The sequence below is a fragment of the Enhydra lutris genome, unplaced genomic scaffold (genome assembly GCF_002288905.1).
Source record: "Enhydra lutris kenyoni isolate GAN:26980312 unplaced genomic scaffold, ASM228890v2 scaffoldscaffold9, whole genome shotgun sequence".
Lineage (NCBI taxonomy): Eukaryota > Metazoa > Chordata > Mammalia > Carnivora > Mustelidae > Enhydra > Enhydra lutris.
In genome coordinates, this window is record NW_019154093.1 from 73,025,095 (window position 1) to 73,041,424 (window position 16,330).

At 34.9% G+C, this 16,330-nt stretch overlaps 1 protein-coding gene across 2 annotated transcripts in view; it reads left to right on the plus strand.

Moving 5' to 3' along the window:
- LOC111143276 (syntaxin binding protein 3) overlaps positions 1–16,330 on the plus strand; it is a 55,952-nt gene that overhangs the window by 8,939 nt on the left and 30,683 nt on the right. Inside the window, exons 2-6 of one of the 2 annotated variants that reach the window (XM_022496904.1) lie at positions 4,694–4,743; positions 5,350–5,431; positions 9,784–9,860; positions 12,389–12,467; positions 13,780–13,880. In XM_022496904.1, coding sequence (XP_022352612.1) covers positions 4,694–4,743; positions 5,350–5,431; positions 9,784–9,860; positions 12,389–12,467; positions 13,780–13,880 — 389 coding nt within the window. Of the gene's footprint in view, positions 1–4,693; positions 4,744–5,349; positions 5,432–6,687; positions 6,728–9,783; positions 9,861–12,388; positions 12,468–13,779; positions 13,881–16,330 lie in introns of those variants that run through there. The other variant, XM_022496905.1, reaches the window with a different exon arrangement.

Here is a 16,330-nt window from a genome sequence, read left to right on the forward strand (position 1 = left end):
ATTTGACAGAGATCACAAGTAGGCAGAGAGGCAGGCAGAGAGAGAGGAAGGGAAGCAGGCTCCCTGCTGAGCAGAGAGCCCGACGCAGGACTCGATCCCAGGACCCTGGGATCATGACCTGAGCTGAAGGCAGCGGCTTAACCCACTGAGCCACCCAGGCGCCCCAAAAAGAAGTATTTGTATCTGTGTGTTTATATTCTGTATAAAGGGTATCTTTAACGTATATTTAATGAAAACAAGCAAGTGACAGAGTAATGGATATATGTTGATTCCATTTTTGTAATAATCTGATTATTAGAGAAAAACCCTCATAGATGTTAGAGCAGGATGAAAAATTGGAGTGGGAGGCAAAGAGACTGGCACTGTTACAGTGTTGGTCCAAGAAAGAAGGCCAAATGTGGCAAAGGAGATAGAAAACAGATGGAGAGTATGAGAGAGATTCTGGAGATAGAATAAATAGGATTTAAGCTGGGGGAGAGTCATCTTAGACTAGGATTCAGGTCTGGGAGACTAGGCCGCAGATGATGCTGTTTATTGGTAAAGGGAAAGAGAAGGAACAGTTTTGGAGGGAAAAAGCAGTTTAGGTTCAGAACACAGTGTTAAGTGAAAAGTTGCGGTATCTAGTGAGCAGATGGAGATACATAGGTATAAATCATAGAAAAAGGAGCTGAATTTGAGATCTGGATTTAGATAAGAACAGATAAAGAGGGAAGGGTGCCTTTTCCAGGTCCATGTTGAGATTGTTTTTAGTACTGGTATTTTTCCCCTCTTACTTCCTTTATGAATTACACATTGCTAGGCTTTTTGGTTTCCTTAAAAACTGTTATTCATAGATGATTTCCTATTTTCCGGACAAACCAGTTTGTGTTGTCACCAGGTTTATTAATAGTTTCTCTGTGATTGAAGATAGCTGTACAATATACCTTCCACATTGCTGATGCACACTAAATTAGCTCTAGTCTCATTTTTCCCTTCAAAGTTTTCATTTCCTCTTTGGTATTATATTTAAATATATCTCCTTTTACGTTTAGGAGAAAGAATGAGCAAAGCAGGGTGGTTGGCATTAATAAGTTGTTACTTGGGTAGCATTTGGACTGGTGGAAAATCAACTTAGAGAGTAGTCAGAGGCCACTTGCTAGAGGCTGTTGAATAGTAAAATCTAAATTTTATTCTGTAGGCAGGAGTGAGTGCTTAAGAGAATTTCAAGGGGGGCTTTGATGTAAACAGAATATTGTGCTTCAAGAAGATAACTGACAGCAGTGTGGAAAAAATGGATTGAACTGGCAAAGGGGTTGGAGGTAGAAAGCAGGAAATCCAAGTAGGAGACTATTGCAGTAGTTCAGTGAGAGATGATTTGAATCAAGGCAATGTTGGGATAGTGGCAGTCGCCAGAAAAAACAATCAACACTGCCTTTTTATTGGATATGGGGGAACAGAGGAAATATCCAAAGACTATGACTAAGAAAATGCCAATGAAACCTCTTAGAAATGGAGAAGTCTTAGCAATAGAGAAGTTTTTAGGGAACTATAATTTCAGTTTGAGGCATATAGGAGCTTAAACCTATACTGCATAATTGAAGGATAAGATATAAGATATGAAGGGTAAGATATAAGATTTGTAGAAAATAGAAGGACTGCTGGGGTTACGGGATATGGGGAGAACTTGGTCAAAGAGTACAAACTTACAGTGAGAAGATAAGTTCTGGGGATGTAATGCATATAGTATGATTATAGAGAACAACACTGTACTATATACTTGAAAGTTGCTAAGGTAGATAGATCTTAAATGTTCTCACCTCCCAAAATAACTAAAAGGATGGTAATTATGTGAGGTGTTGGAGATGTTAAGTAACATTACAGTTGTAATTATATTACAATCTATGTGTATCAAGTCAACACATTGTGTATCTTAAAGTTGTGTTTTATGTCAGTTACATCTCAATAATGTTGGGAAAAAAGTGAAGGGTGGGTGTGATAGATGAAACTTTTAAGAATTAATAAGGTTTCTGAGGAAGAGAGTAGAGCAAGCCGACTGAAGGAATTGAATCTTTGCAATATATCCATATTTGGGGTGCTAGAGAAATGTATGTAAGGTCATATAATTTTCATTAGTATTTGGAGGAAATACCTTCTTAGTTCTGTAAATGTTAGTTGATATGATTTCCTTTGATGTCCTTCCAAACATACCTTACCTGTGATCCTATCACTTTTCATGGATGCCCCTAATTTCTAGTCCACAAAGCTACTTATCTCTTTATTGTTTATTTTTAAGATGCTGACACTATCTAGGTATCTTTGGATTCCAAGGCAGCACTATCCAGTAGAAATAGAATGCAAGCCACATAAATAATTTAAACTTTTCTAATAGCCCCATTAAAGAAAAGTAGAGAAATTGATAGAGTATTTTAATAATAAATTTCTAAAATGTTATCATTTAAACATGTAAAAATTAAAAAATTAATGATATTTTCCATTTCTTTTTTTTTTTTAATTTTTTATTTATTTTTTTGACAGAGATCACAAGCAGGCAGAGAGGCAGGCAGAGAGAGAAGGAGAAGCAGGCTCCCCGCCGAGCAGAGAGCCCGACTCGAGGCTCGATCCCAGGACCCTGAGACCATGAGACCATGACCTGAGCTGAAGGCAGAGGCCCAACCCACCAAGCCACCCAGGCGCCCCCCATTTCTTTTTTTGTACTACGTCTTTGAAATCTGTTGTGTGTTTTATACTTCCAGGACATCCCAATTCAGGGGCTAGCCAAATTTTAAGTGCTCAATAGTGATATGTAACTAGTTGCAGTATAGAAACAGTGTAGTTTCTAAGGTTCTAAAGATTATAATGAGATGAGTTCTTCCAAGGGAACTCTTCAATCTGCTCCATCATAAATTCCATGAGCGTTTGTTTCTTTGATTTTCAACTTAAGGTATATAGAAATAAAGCAAGCTTAGAAAGGGAAGTAGCATAATATTTTAGTGTCTGAACTCTGCCTGAGAAAATCCCCATCTCTGCCTATAGAGTAGAGGAAATCAGTGCTTTAGGCTTAAACTAGCATTCAACATTCTAGGCTTTTGCCATTATTCTCACTTATTATTATAATCTTCCTAGCAAACATATCTAAGCACCTTAACTAGTATTTCTTAACACGTTCAGGCCTTCCCAATTACAGTAAAACCTTCCAGATCACACTTCTTATGATGAGCATTAGTAAATCCTTATTAAATACACCCTGCTTGAATATTTCATTTTTTAATGTGATGCCAAAAATTGATGGTATATTTCTACAAGCATTAACTTAAATTAGAAAAGTTCAAATGAATTATATAAACATCTCATACCAGGAATTAGTGAAATTAGAAGTTACTATAATTTATATTTTAATTCTATTTTATTTATTACATACCACTTATTATTTTCAGAATTGAAAATTGGGCACCTAGGTGACTCAGTTGGTTAAGGAACTGCCTTTGGCTAAGGTCATGATCCCGGAGTCCCGGGATTGAGTCCCGCATTGAGCTCTCAACTCCACAAGTTTCTCCCTCTGACCTCCCCTCTCATGCTATCTCTCATTCACTGTCTGTCTTGCAAATAAATAAATAAAATCTTTAAAAAAAAAATTGAAAATTAACGAACTATTAAATGTGGGGAATTGCTTATTATGAAGTGAACAATAGATATTTGTATGAATTGCCTATGTATTTTTAATATATAAGAAAAAAATTTTTATAAATCAGTGAACTAATTTAAAAAATATATTTAGATTTTGAATATCATTGAAAGGAACATGTAAATATTTATTGATTATAAATGAAGAGTGGATATTTGTATCTAGTGCTATAATATAAATTGTTGAAAATTGTAATGCAGTAAACCAGGAAGAAAAGTAACTAGTTTCAATTGTCAGATATAATTTAGCAATGGGATTTTCCTATGAGATTTGTTTTCATCTTATTTACTTGGGATTTAAGTAGAATAGGAGAAAGCAAATCAGTTAATAGTTTCAGAAATATTTTCGAGATATATTTACATACTGAAATATATTCTTAAGTATATTAGCCTTTCATAATACTATTCTTTTAAGATTTTATTTATTTATTTGAGAGAGAGAGTGAGAGGAGGGGGGTCAGCGGGAGAAGCAGACTCCCTGCTGAGCAGGGAGCCCAATGTGGGACTCCGTCCTGGGACTCAAGGATTGTGACTTGAGCTGAAGGCAGTCGCTTAACCAACTAAGCGACCCAGACTCCCTTTCATAATACTTTTATTCTCAAAAGTTTAAAAACATATTACAATTTAAATATAAGTAGGGGACACCGGGGTGGCTCAGTCAGTTGAGTGTCCCAATCTTTATTTTGGCTCAGGTCTGATCTGAATGTCATGGGATGGAGTCCCCAGTTGGGTTCCCCCACTCAGGCATGGGGGAGTGAGGAGGGAGTCTGCTTGAGGTTCTCTTTTCCTCTGCCCCTCCCCCAGTTGGGTATGAATGCGTGCTGTCTCTCTAAAAATAGATTTATAAATGTTAGGTATTAATAATAACTGGATTTTTACTTAGAATTTAACAGGTATCTACACTTTTTATGTAGGTTAACAGATTTTCAATTGGATACTTTCCCAATGATTTTGATATAGTTGTTTTTGAGTACTCTATTATTATTTTTCTAGCTGTTGATTAAGATTCATAATTTTTTTTTTTTTTTGGCAGAGATAAAAGCAACAGTGTTTGATGACTGCAAGAAAGAAGGCGAATGGAAGGTAAAATTCGCATATTTTGCCCTTTAATTGAGGACATCAATATACTGTCCTTATTATACTTCTGTAACGGTGTAGTCTGGAACTGTACTGATTGCGTTCAGATCCCAGCTTCACCACTTGATAGCTGTGACTTCTTGGATAAATTACTTGATCTCTCTGTTCCATGTTTATAAAATAGGGATAGTATTACCTCATGGTGTGTTGTAAAGATTAATGAATTAATCCATGGCAAATGATTAGAATAGCACCTGGAACATTTATTATTCCAGAAGTGGAATTTTATAATTTTAAGAAAATTTGATGTTAAACACAAGATAAATTTAAAATGAACAAGTTATCAAAAATAAATAAAGTTCTCTTCTTCAAAATGGAAATGTTTCTATTTGCTTACTTATTATGATATTATATGTATGTGTATTGAGAAAATAAATCTCCAGGTCATACAAGTTAAAAGGTGAGTTGAGATAATTTTGCCTGCTGTCCTAATATTTTCATTTTATGTAATATAAGGTCTGTATTTGAGTGGGTTTAATGTATTAAATTCTGTGTTTTGTGAATTCTTGGCAATCAAGTCCTTATACTTTTTTAATTTATATTCATTTTAAGATCATGCTTTTAGATGACTTTACCACTAAGCTTTTGGCATCATGTTGCAAAATGACAGATCTTCTAGCAGAGGGTATAACTGGTAAGTGTTACCAATACTCATCATCAAAACTTTTTTTATTGTGATTGGGGAAGTTTGAAGTATTAATAAATTTTATTTAGTCATTGTGTTTCTGAGGGGGTTATGTTTTATTCACTGGACATTCTTTTCTCTGTGGATCTTCAGAATAACCCTTGGAAGTTTTCTTCAGCTGAGATTATAATTCAGTGCCCCTGACCAAAACTAAGTCAGTTGCCTTGTTGAGTTTGTTACTGAAATTTTTAACTCTTATATATTTGATAATGGTTTTGTATGATCCATGACAACCCTTTAAAGAGATTTGAAATACCCTCACTGGTAATGAGGAAACCGAGGCTCAAAGTTTAATATAGGGGTGCCTGGGTGGCTCAGTTCATTAAGTATTTGCCTTTAGCTCAGGTCATGATCCCAGGGTTCTAGGATCGAGCCCTGTGTCGGGTTCCCTGCCCAGCAGGAAGTCTGCTTCTCCCTCTCCCCTCTGTATGTGCTCGTTCTCTCTAGCTCTCACTCTCAAATAAATAAAATTTTTAAAAAGTCAAATATAATTATTTTATATTTTGGAATTTAATGTAGAATGTGTACCCTCTGTCACTGCTACTTGTGAGGTTCAAATGTATACCAGTATTTTCTTTCTTTCTTTTTTTTTTTTTTTTAATTTTATTTATTTATTTGACAGAGAGAGATCACAGGTAGGCAGAGAGACAGGCAGATAGAGAGGGGAAGCAGGCTCCCCACTGAGCAGAGAGCCCGATACGGGGCTGGATCCCAGGACCTTGAGATCATGACCTGAGCTGAAGGCTGAGGCTTAACCCACTGAGCCACCCACGTGCCCCTACACCAGTATTTTCAAGAAAACCTGAGCATTGTGTACAACAGGAGGATTATCTGAAAGTTTTTATAATGTTTATTTTGATATTTATATGTCAGATCTTTAACATATAATATTTTATTTTGATTATATATTTGTAATATATAATTTATAATATATATTTGTTTGTCTTTATGGTATTTATGGTCTTCTCAGTGGAAAAAGCTCTCAACTAGAAATTAGAAGATTAAAGCCTTGATTTTTCTGCCGTTGGACAAATGTAATATTGATTAAGCCATGAAGTTTTTTAAGTTTCCAGAGGTCATTCTGATTTGCAACTAGAGTGAGAAGCATTTGTTAATGTGAATAAAAGCTGTGAAGCTACAGAACAATTTTGCACTGTAAGGTTTTATTGAATTTTTCTAGACCATTGTTCTTTCTGTATGTTCAGTGTTCATAGATACTCTTCAAGGAAAAGATTCTGTTGCCAAGTAAGTTTGGGACTTTCCAGAGGTTTTTTTTATATGCTATCAGGTATGTGGATTCCCCTGGGTTTAGGTGTAGTACTCAGTTTTCTAATAATTTGACCACTGAAAGCTTTTTTTTTTTTTTAGAAGCATTTCATAAGGACTGTTTATCATGGAGCACATTGCTTCCTTATATCCTCTGTTGTCATCTCGGTTTGCTCTGGTTTAATCATCATAATATCTACCAACTTGAACTTGCACAGTCCTTTTGAGTCCCACATGGGCTCTCAAATTGAGATTCCCTCAATTAGACTTGGCATTGCAGTTTCAGTGATCATACTTTCTGTCATCATTCAGGTCATTTCGTTAAAATATTCAGTAGTGTCTTAGAAGTTTTAAAAAATTGATGAGAAAAAATGAATGTAGGATGCTACATCAATGAAGAGTAAAGCTAAGTAGAATCCTTTTAAAAAATAGACTGGGAGTTAGATTATTCCTTTGTCACTGTTATAGGAATAATTATAAAAATCTTTTTAAAAAATCTCTTAATAGATATCCATTTTCCAGGAATTAAAGAAGTGGCACTTTGTGCTATTAATAACCAGATATTTAAGAGTATTTTCAAAGTCTTTTCTAAATCATATCATAGTATTTTCACATTTTAACATGTACATTACTCACCAAACATAATATATGTAGCATAAGATGACTGTAAGACACTTCATTTTGAGGGTTAAGCGATAAAAAGCTTATAAGATTTAACCTTGATCTCTTTTTTTCTTTTAAAATTTATTTATTTGAGAGAGAGAAAGAGCACAAGCAGGAGGGACAGAGGGAAAGAGAGGGAGAATCTGAAGCAGACTCAATGTGAAACCAGTTTCAGGGCCTGATCTCATGACCCCAAGTTCACTACCTGAGCTGAAACCAAGAGTTGGTTGCTTAACTGACTGTGCCACCCAGGCACCCCAACCTTAATCTTTTTTTTTTTTCTTTTTAAGATTTTTAATTTATTTATTTAACAGAGAGACCGATCACAAGTAGAGAGGCAGGCAGAGGGAGAGGGGGAAGCAGGCTCCCTGCTGAGCAGAGAGCCCGATTCGGGGCTTGATCCCAGGACCCTGGCCTGAGCCAAAGGCAGAGGCTTAACCCACTGAGCTACCCAGGTGCCCAACTAACCTTAATCTTTTAAAGTTGAAATTACAATTGTTGGGATTGGAGCTAAAACTAAATATACCCTTGGAAACCTTATTTGACATCCTAATAGAAGCTATGATAAACCTATACTTTACTAGTATAAATGTAGGGAGGAAAAAGATGAATCACCAAATTTACCAGAGAAGTCCCAACAGTAGCCTCCCTATCAGAGTAATCTCCCTGTCAGAATAATCTATCTATCTTTCTTTCTTTCTTCCTTCCTTTCTTTCTTTATTTGTCAGAGAGAGAGCACAAGCAGGGTGAGCAGCAGGCAGAGGGAGAAGCAGACTTCCCGCTGAGCAGGGAACCTATTGCGGGACTCCATCCCAAGACCCTGGGATCATGACCTGAGCCAAAGGCAGATGTTTAACAGACTAAGCCACCCAGGCGTACCTATTTATTTATTTTGTTTAGAGAGAGTGTGCTTGCATACAAGTTGGAGGTGGCAGAGGGAGAGAGAGTCTCAAGCATACCCCCCACTGAGCACGGAGCCCCACACAGGGCTTGATCCCATAACCCTGAGATCATGACCTAAGGCAAAATCAAGAGTTGGATGCTCAACTGACTTAGCCACCCAGGTGCCCCAAGTTTAATCTTTTTAATTCTTTCCGGGACTCTTGACAGCTTTAGTCTTTTTTTTTTTTTTTTTTTGACAGCTTTAGTCTTAAAAGATGGTTCTCTTGATTTGTGGAATGATACTTCAGTTTTTTGGTTTTTTTTTTTAATATAGCTTTAACAGTTAATTTGACAATTTTGAGTGTACTAGTTCTAAATTTTCTTCGTTTCACATAAGTTAATTTTATGAACCTCTTAATTTCAATAATAAAACTATAATTGAGTAAATTTTGATATTTCATTATTAAAAATACTTTATCAGTATTGCATAGTTTTAAAGATTTTTTTTTTTAATTTATCTATTTGACAGACAGAGATCACAAGTAGGCAGAGAGGCAGGCAGAGAGAGAGGAAGCAGGCTCCCTGCTGAGCAGAGAGCCCGATGCAGGGCTCGATCCCAGGACCTTGGGATCATGACCTGAGCCGAAGGCAGAGGCTTTAACCCACTGAGCCACCCAGGCGCCCTCATAGTTTTAAAAGAATAAGTTAATTAGGAGTTTATTTGAAGAATATTAGTAGTTAAAACTTGGATTCTGGAGTCAAACAGATCTGGGTTGGAATCTTACCTGTTTTACTTTCTAGCTGTGTAACTTCGACAAGTTGTTTAACAACTTCAAGCCTTAGTTTCCTCATTTGTAAAATACTTAACTTATAGGTTTGTTGTATAAAACTTACTATAAGGTTTAACAGATAATTCATGTTAAGTGCTTAACCTAATATCTGGTATCATATTGCTATTATAGTAAAATATTTTTTAAAAGGAATACGTATTTTAATTTTTCCTGTATTTTTCTTGCTTGCTTCATGGCATGTTGCTTGCTTATGCTGGTAGACCCAACTATGAAATAGCTGCTTTATCTTCTTTTTCTCTTTAGAGCACTTAGACCAGAGTTTCGTTTTAGGGAAGGTACATTTTGGTACTTTTTTTTAAGATTTTATTTCTTTTTTTATTTTAGAGAGAGAGAAGGTACAAGTGGCAGAGCGGAAGGGAGAGGGACAAGTAGACTCTGTGCTGAGCATGGAGCCTTATGTGGGGCTCAATCCCCAGACCCTGAGATCATGACCTGAGCCAAAATCAAAAGTTGGACGCCTAACTGACTGAGTCACTCAGGCATCCCTACATTTTGGGGATTTTTTTATTTTTAGATGGAGCCAAAAAAAATGTTAAACCCAGTATATGTAAATGTGTTTCCCTATTATAAATAAGAAGTAAAGCTTATTTTAAAATTGTTTCCAGTGTTTGGTTTTATAAAATTGTTTTTTTTTATTAGTTGTGGAGAATATTTATAAGAATCGAGAACCTGTCAGACAAATGAAAGCTCTTTATTTTATCTCTCCAACATCAAAGGTGAGTATTTTGAATCTTTAAAAGTTATGTTCATCATTTACCATTGACCTCATTTTCTCATAGAAAATTCAAATGAAACATTCTTTATTAGAAAAATAGTGCCATAAACTAGTTTGCTTAGGAAAAGTTTTTCTATGTTAGAAAATTGTTTCATTTGCACTCTTCTCAATGAGAATATATATATAAGTGAAAGAATTCTCTCCCCTCCCCCCATATATGAAAGCAGAATTTAATTGTATAAAACAGTAGAGTTTCTTTGAGTAATTTGTTACTCAGCGATGTTCCTGTGCAGTCATATTTTTTGGGATGACAGAAATGTACATAAAAGAAATAATCTTGGATTACTCCTTTATCTTAGTGACTTCTCTATGGCATACATTTATTTATACATATGCACACATGTATATATGCATATAATTGTGTATGTAAATAAATTTTTTATGTCAAAGGAATATCTCAGTTTATGATCAGTGATTGAGCTCATACCTAAAGCCAGACTTTTAGATCTAAGTAAATACCAGATTCCTTTTTCTCTGCAGCATCTGAGAATGAATTTTCCAGTACATCCTTTGGTTTATTCCAACTCAGAATGTTAGATTAGCAATTCCAGTTTCATTTCTTCTGATTCTGTTAGACAGCAGAAAGGAAAACCAGATATTCACTGTTTAGTCTCTGCATATTGGTTACTGGTGTTTTTCTTTTTTTAAAGATTCATGTATTTATTTTAGAGAGAGAGAGAGTGGGAAGGAGGGGCAGAGGGAGAGGGAGAGAGAAACTCAAGCAGATTCTGCACTGAACAGGGAGCCTGATGTGAGGCTTGACTTTAGGACCCTGAGATCACAACCTGAGCCAAAACCAAGAGTCATGCTTAACTGACTGAGCCACCCAGGTGCCCCTGGCTGCTAGTAGGTTTTAGTGACATTTTATATCCTAACGCTAATTCTTAGCATTAACAGATAATTGTATGGAAGACTATGTGGCCATTGGAAATGAGATTTCTAGGAAATTTTAGTGCTTTAGGTAATTGTTCATTTTTATTGTTAAGTGACAGAAAGGGGATACAAAATTGTGTATTTAGTAAAGGAGCAAAAGACTCAGAGAAAATGATACCTGAATGTGGCTCCTTTTTCTACTATAACCAACTCCAGTTTCTGTTTCAGTTCTTAGTCAGTTACTGTGTCCTATAGCCATGTGGGTACCAGTGAGGGCTTAGGCTCATTGGGCACTAGTGGAGAAACCTAGTGAGAGACTTCCTTCCTCAGTGGCTAGGTGAGCCCCTGGAGACTAGCATCAGAGTATTCCCAACCAGGGGTCATAAAATAACAGATTTCAGAAGAGTTTGGCTCTTAAGAGATTTTCTGGACCCCAGGGGAAAGGTTGGTTGGTGAAAAAGAGAAGCCCTGGTGGTTTGTTTGCTTATATACCTATAGCCCTCAAGAGGGGAAATCTTTTTGCCTTCCTCCTTTTGTGGAACTGCCTTTATTTAGGATTCTCCAACAATAAATCTAAGCCTCCAGTGAACTGACAAAGGAAAGCACTGACACATCTAAGTGGGTCAAGCTGTCAGAGAGAAGAAGTTCAGTAAGAATGAAGAGAATACACACCTTACAAAATATAGCTGCTTGGAGAGAAGAATGATGACCTGAACAGAAAAATAATACGCATAAGGAGAGTTTAGTATAGCACACAAAAAACTTCCTGAAGTTCAAAAATGTGATTTCTCAGTTAAACAGTTCATTGCAGAAAAGAATAATTATCATTGAAATTTGAATTAGTAGCCTAGAAGATCAAAATGGAACATCTCAGCAGAAAAAAAAAAGTCATGGAAATTATGGGGGAAAGATAAGAGACTTGCTGGATAGAGCCATGAGATCTAACAGAAATAGTTCTAGGACTTCCAGAAGGAGGTAACGGAACAGATGGAGAAGAGAGCATTAAATTCTAAATTCTTCATTTTTGCTGCCAAACCATTGTATCTTTAAAACTACCAACACTAAAAAAAATTAAATAAGTAAAATTATCAGCACTGAGGCATGTAAGAACTACCAGATTGTATTACCTGCCATTCCTTCTCCTTGTAGTCATTTCCCAACCTCTAGGTCTTTCATTATCCCTTGACAATTTTACTCCTAGCTCACTGTTAACTCTCTTCAGCTCCTCTTCAGTCATAGCCAGTGGCTTCATTATCTAGGTAGATAACCTTTCTAGTATGTTCATTGGCTTCTCAACTCCTTGATTTGTTACCTTCTAATCTTATGTGTGGGTTTAGCTTCCCTTTCACTGAATTGTTCCCGGATCTTCTCATTGCCGAAACAGTACTCTGTTCATAACATATTACCTTACTACTTAGGTTTTTCACTATTACTGGCTAGACAAAATAGCATTTTAAAAAAATCAGTTTATAAAGTAAACTTTTGGAAAGTTAAGATTTTGTTTTATTATAAAAAAGAATCTTGGTTATTTCAAACACCTAGCATATTTAATTTAGTATTTGATTATATGTATATTAACATCTAACCTTTTTTAAGTCTGTAGACTGTTTTTTACGTGATTTTGCAAGTAAATCTGAGAACAAATACAAAGCAGCATATATATACTTCACTGACTGTAAGTAGCTTTGTAGAAGTATTATTTCATTGTTTAAAATCTATCAATTATTAGTTATTTCTTATAATACTATTATAATACTATGATTTTCTATTTATTGGCTTATTCTAATTAGGTTAGAAAGAATCTAAAGATATCATATTCTAATTCATTTAAGGTGATAGAAAATTAAATTCTGAATTAGCCATGTTTTGCTGGTATACAGTGGTAGGGGGTTGGTGGTGAAGGCTGTCCCCCAAATTTTATGCTGATGATAGGATAAAATTTTTTTAATTAAAGTTTTAATTGGGTATTTGATTATATAATCAAAAATAAGACCCTTTGGGAGAATACTGAAGAAATTGCCATCTGTTTGGCAAATATTAATGGAGAGAATCTGTCACATTTCTCTACTATGCCATATGTTCAAATAGAAAGCAGCTAAAGTAAAGAATCACAGAGAAGTCTAGAAACACATATAATTCTGCTTTATGTTATACCTTACATAATAAAACTGCAAAATGAAAGTGCCATTCATCTAAGTGCCGCCTTGGTCTGTGCTATTAGAGATTCATCATTTTAAATAGTATATTGTTTTTCCTGTAAGTAATTATTTTATGCCTGTAGTAGTTTTCATTTTAAAAGTATCATGCCATCCTATTTATCTTTTAAATAATTTTATTATACAGAAATTCGTGTTTATGGAATTGATAAAATTTAATGAATGTGAAGCCTCTTAACTTAAGGAAACTTAAGGCTAAAGAATATAATGTTGAAAGACTCTAGAACCCAGTGGTTATGTTCCAACCTAGATTAAAGGTGGGTTTGGGAGGAATAGACTCTAAGGTCCAGAATTTATTAGTCTCAGGATTTCCTGACATTAGAGAAGTTCTTGTAATATATACAAGGAAAAAAACTAACAATTTGTGTGGTATGGTTGCACTTAGTGGCAGATTTAGAAAAGTAGTATAAATTCCTAAGAAGTTCTGAAAGTCCTGTAAAAGTTTATTAAGTCGTGGGTTTGGACCTGATTTTCTGTCCTGATAATTTTAGTTTACTGTGTAAACAGCAGTTTAAGGAAATAATCTTAGCTTATGGTGCCTATGAATGGAGAAAATGGAATTTCTATTACTGCCCTCTTGGCTAGAATATCTGCTCTGTAAAGGGAAGAAGAATATTTACATATTATCTCATCCTCATAGTAAATTACTTTGTAAAAGTCACTAATTTATATGTAAAAAATAAATATTCTTGGATGTTGAAATGATTTATTCAAAAGAATAAAAATTTAGATGGAGTTACATGTTTTGATTTTTTTTTTCCTCTCTCTCAGTTTGCCCTGATAGTCTCTTTAACAAAATTAAAGCTTCTTGTTCCAAGTCAATAAGAAGATGTAAAGAAATAAATATTTCCTTCATTCCACTTGAGTCTCAGGTACTTTCTCTTTTTATTTTTAATTTTAGTTCATAATAGACTTTATTATGTGTATTTGGTGATTTTGAACAATCCACAAATAATCATTTCTCATGATAAGGGAAAGGAGATGAGCATAAATTGGAAGAGAACATGAAAGTGGAGCTTAAATTTCATGACTGTTGCTAAGTGCTGTGTATGTCAAGTTTTACGGCACTGTTAGATTATGAAATCAAAAGATTTTGAGCAGTCTATGTTAGATGACTCGAAATCATTTTAGCTTCTGTGACTGTGATATTAAAACAAATGTTCTTCAATAAATATTTTCTATAGCATTATAGAGATTATCTTAATTTATGAAATTTTTAATTTTTTTAAATTTTTAATTTTTAAAGTTCATTTTGACTTTGGAATAGTTATAAGCCTTCAATTAATAATAATGGTGATAGGAAATACCTATATCATATTCTCCATGTGCCAGACTCTTTCCTAAATGTTTTCCATAAATATATTCATGTAAATTCTCATAATAGTTCTATGAATAGATAGTAATCCTATCTTCATTTTAAAGATGGGGAAATCAAAAAAGTTAAGTAACTTGCCCCAAATCAAACAGCTAGTACATTTCTCAGCTCTGATGTGCTCTGTTCTCTGTATTTGGATTCTAGCATTTCATAGAATTGTAATAGCTCACTGTTGTTTGGAACTATAAGGTCAATATATTAAGAGACAGGAAGGTCCTAGAAAAGGGTTTTTTCCTTTAAGCTGTTGCTGTTTTGGGCAAAGAAAAATTAAAATCCAAATCATAAAATTTTAAGATACCTGTTTAACATTAGACTGTTTCCAAAGGTTACCTTAGACCTGTTCCTTTGAATGTGATACGTAAGGTTAATGTAGGGTGAAATAGGCTTCCTAAATGATGTGGGATATAAATGGTAGTATGAGAAATATTACAAGCATATCCAGAGCATCTGCTGTACAGATGGTAAATATAGTTTTAGTCTCAGAATTCATTAAAATTCTGCAGTTGCTGTATTTGAAGGAGAGATTTGTGTAGCTTTCTGACCAATTTGATTGTTGATGGAAATAAATTGTCTTTGTCTATATAGAGAAATCTCATGAGAATTTTCTTACTGGTCTTTGCAAAATGTTGTGATTATTTAAGGTCCTGTCTGCTTTTTTTCCCCTTATCAAGTTTTGCCTTTATTTCCTTGATAAATATCTTCAGAGGGTTTACTTAGTAAATTTAACTGCTATGGAGAAATTATAGTGAAAATATTTTGAACTCTTGTTCATTTATGAGTGAAGATATAAATGAAATACAACTCAGTGGTTTGAGCTATGAGTGTAGGCATATATGAACATTTATCAAGATCATGTGCAGTGGACATCATCTGCTAGATGCCAAGTGGTTTGCTCTACTGGGCATGGTATATGTCCTACATGCACCCGAGTGCTATAAAAGAAATCCAAAGAATTTATACATCTTCAAAATGATATCAATTAAGATCAAGTTTAACTGCATATAATAGAAAAATTTATTTTTAGTAGCTTAAACAAGATAGAAATTTATTTTTTCCTAATGTAAAAGAAGTCAGGAAATGGGTTATGTATGGCTGGTATGCTGGCTCTACAGAATTGTCAGGGGCCTACTCTAGGCATGACCCTCATGATCCAAGGTAACTGTAGAATCATTTCATCTTTATTTGAGGAAGCAAGGTGAAAGAGAGAAAGAAGGAAATATATAGATTTCATTTATGTCTTGTCGGCTAAAATTTAGTCATGTGGGTATACTTAAGTGTATAAATGTAGTCTTTTATGTAGGCATATGTAGGTGCTTCCTCCAAAGAATTGGTATGGTTACTGAAAATTAAGGGAAGAGTGGTTTTGGGGGAGGCAGCTCACAGTCTACCACAAGAGAAGAGAGATTAATTCATACTAGGAGAATGAGAAAATATTTAATGAATGAATAGAATTTCATAAGGTAGTAATGAAGAAGGAAAGAAGAGGAAAGTGAAAATAGCCTGAATGCAAAGTTATAGAAGCAGAAAAGTGCAGGGAAACAGCAGAAGTACAGATTATAAGGAGTGAAGATACGATAGATAAGTCTATCGCTATAGGTAGGTTGGGACTGTGTTGTAGGAGGCGCCAGGTCCCACTGAGAATAGTGGTGGAAAATGCACTGATACAGAAGACCATGGAACTGGTCCTAATGTCTTTAAGGAAAAGTACAAGTCAGGAAATCACTGGGGAGAGATTGTCAAAATCACATACACTAGTGCTCCAAAGAAAAGCTGGACATTAAGCACATTTAGAGGTTGCGTGGAGAGGAAGGAGGTTGATTCACTCTTGAATTTGAGTTAGAGATTAAAGAAACCTCTCTCTTTCCCTCTCAGAGGGTTTAAGATAATTAGTGCTATCACATACACATTAAAGCAATTAGATGGAAAGCATTCAATAATATAGGGGAG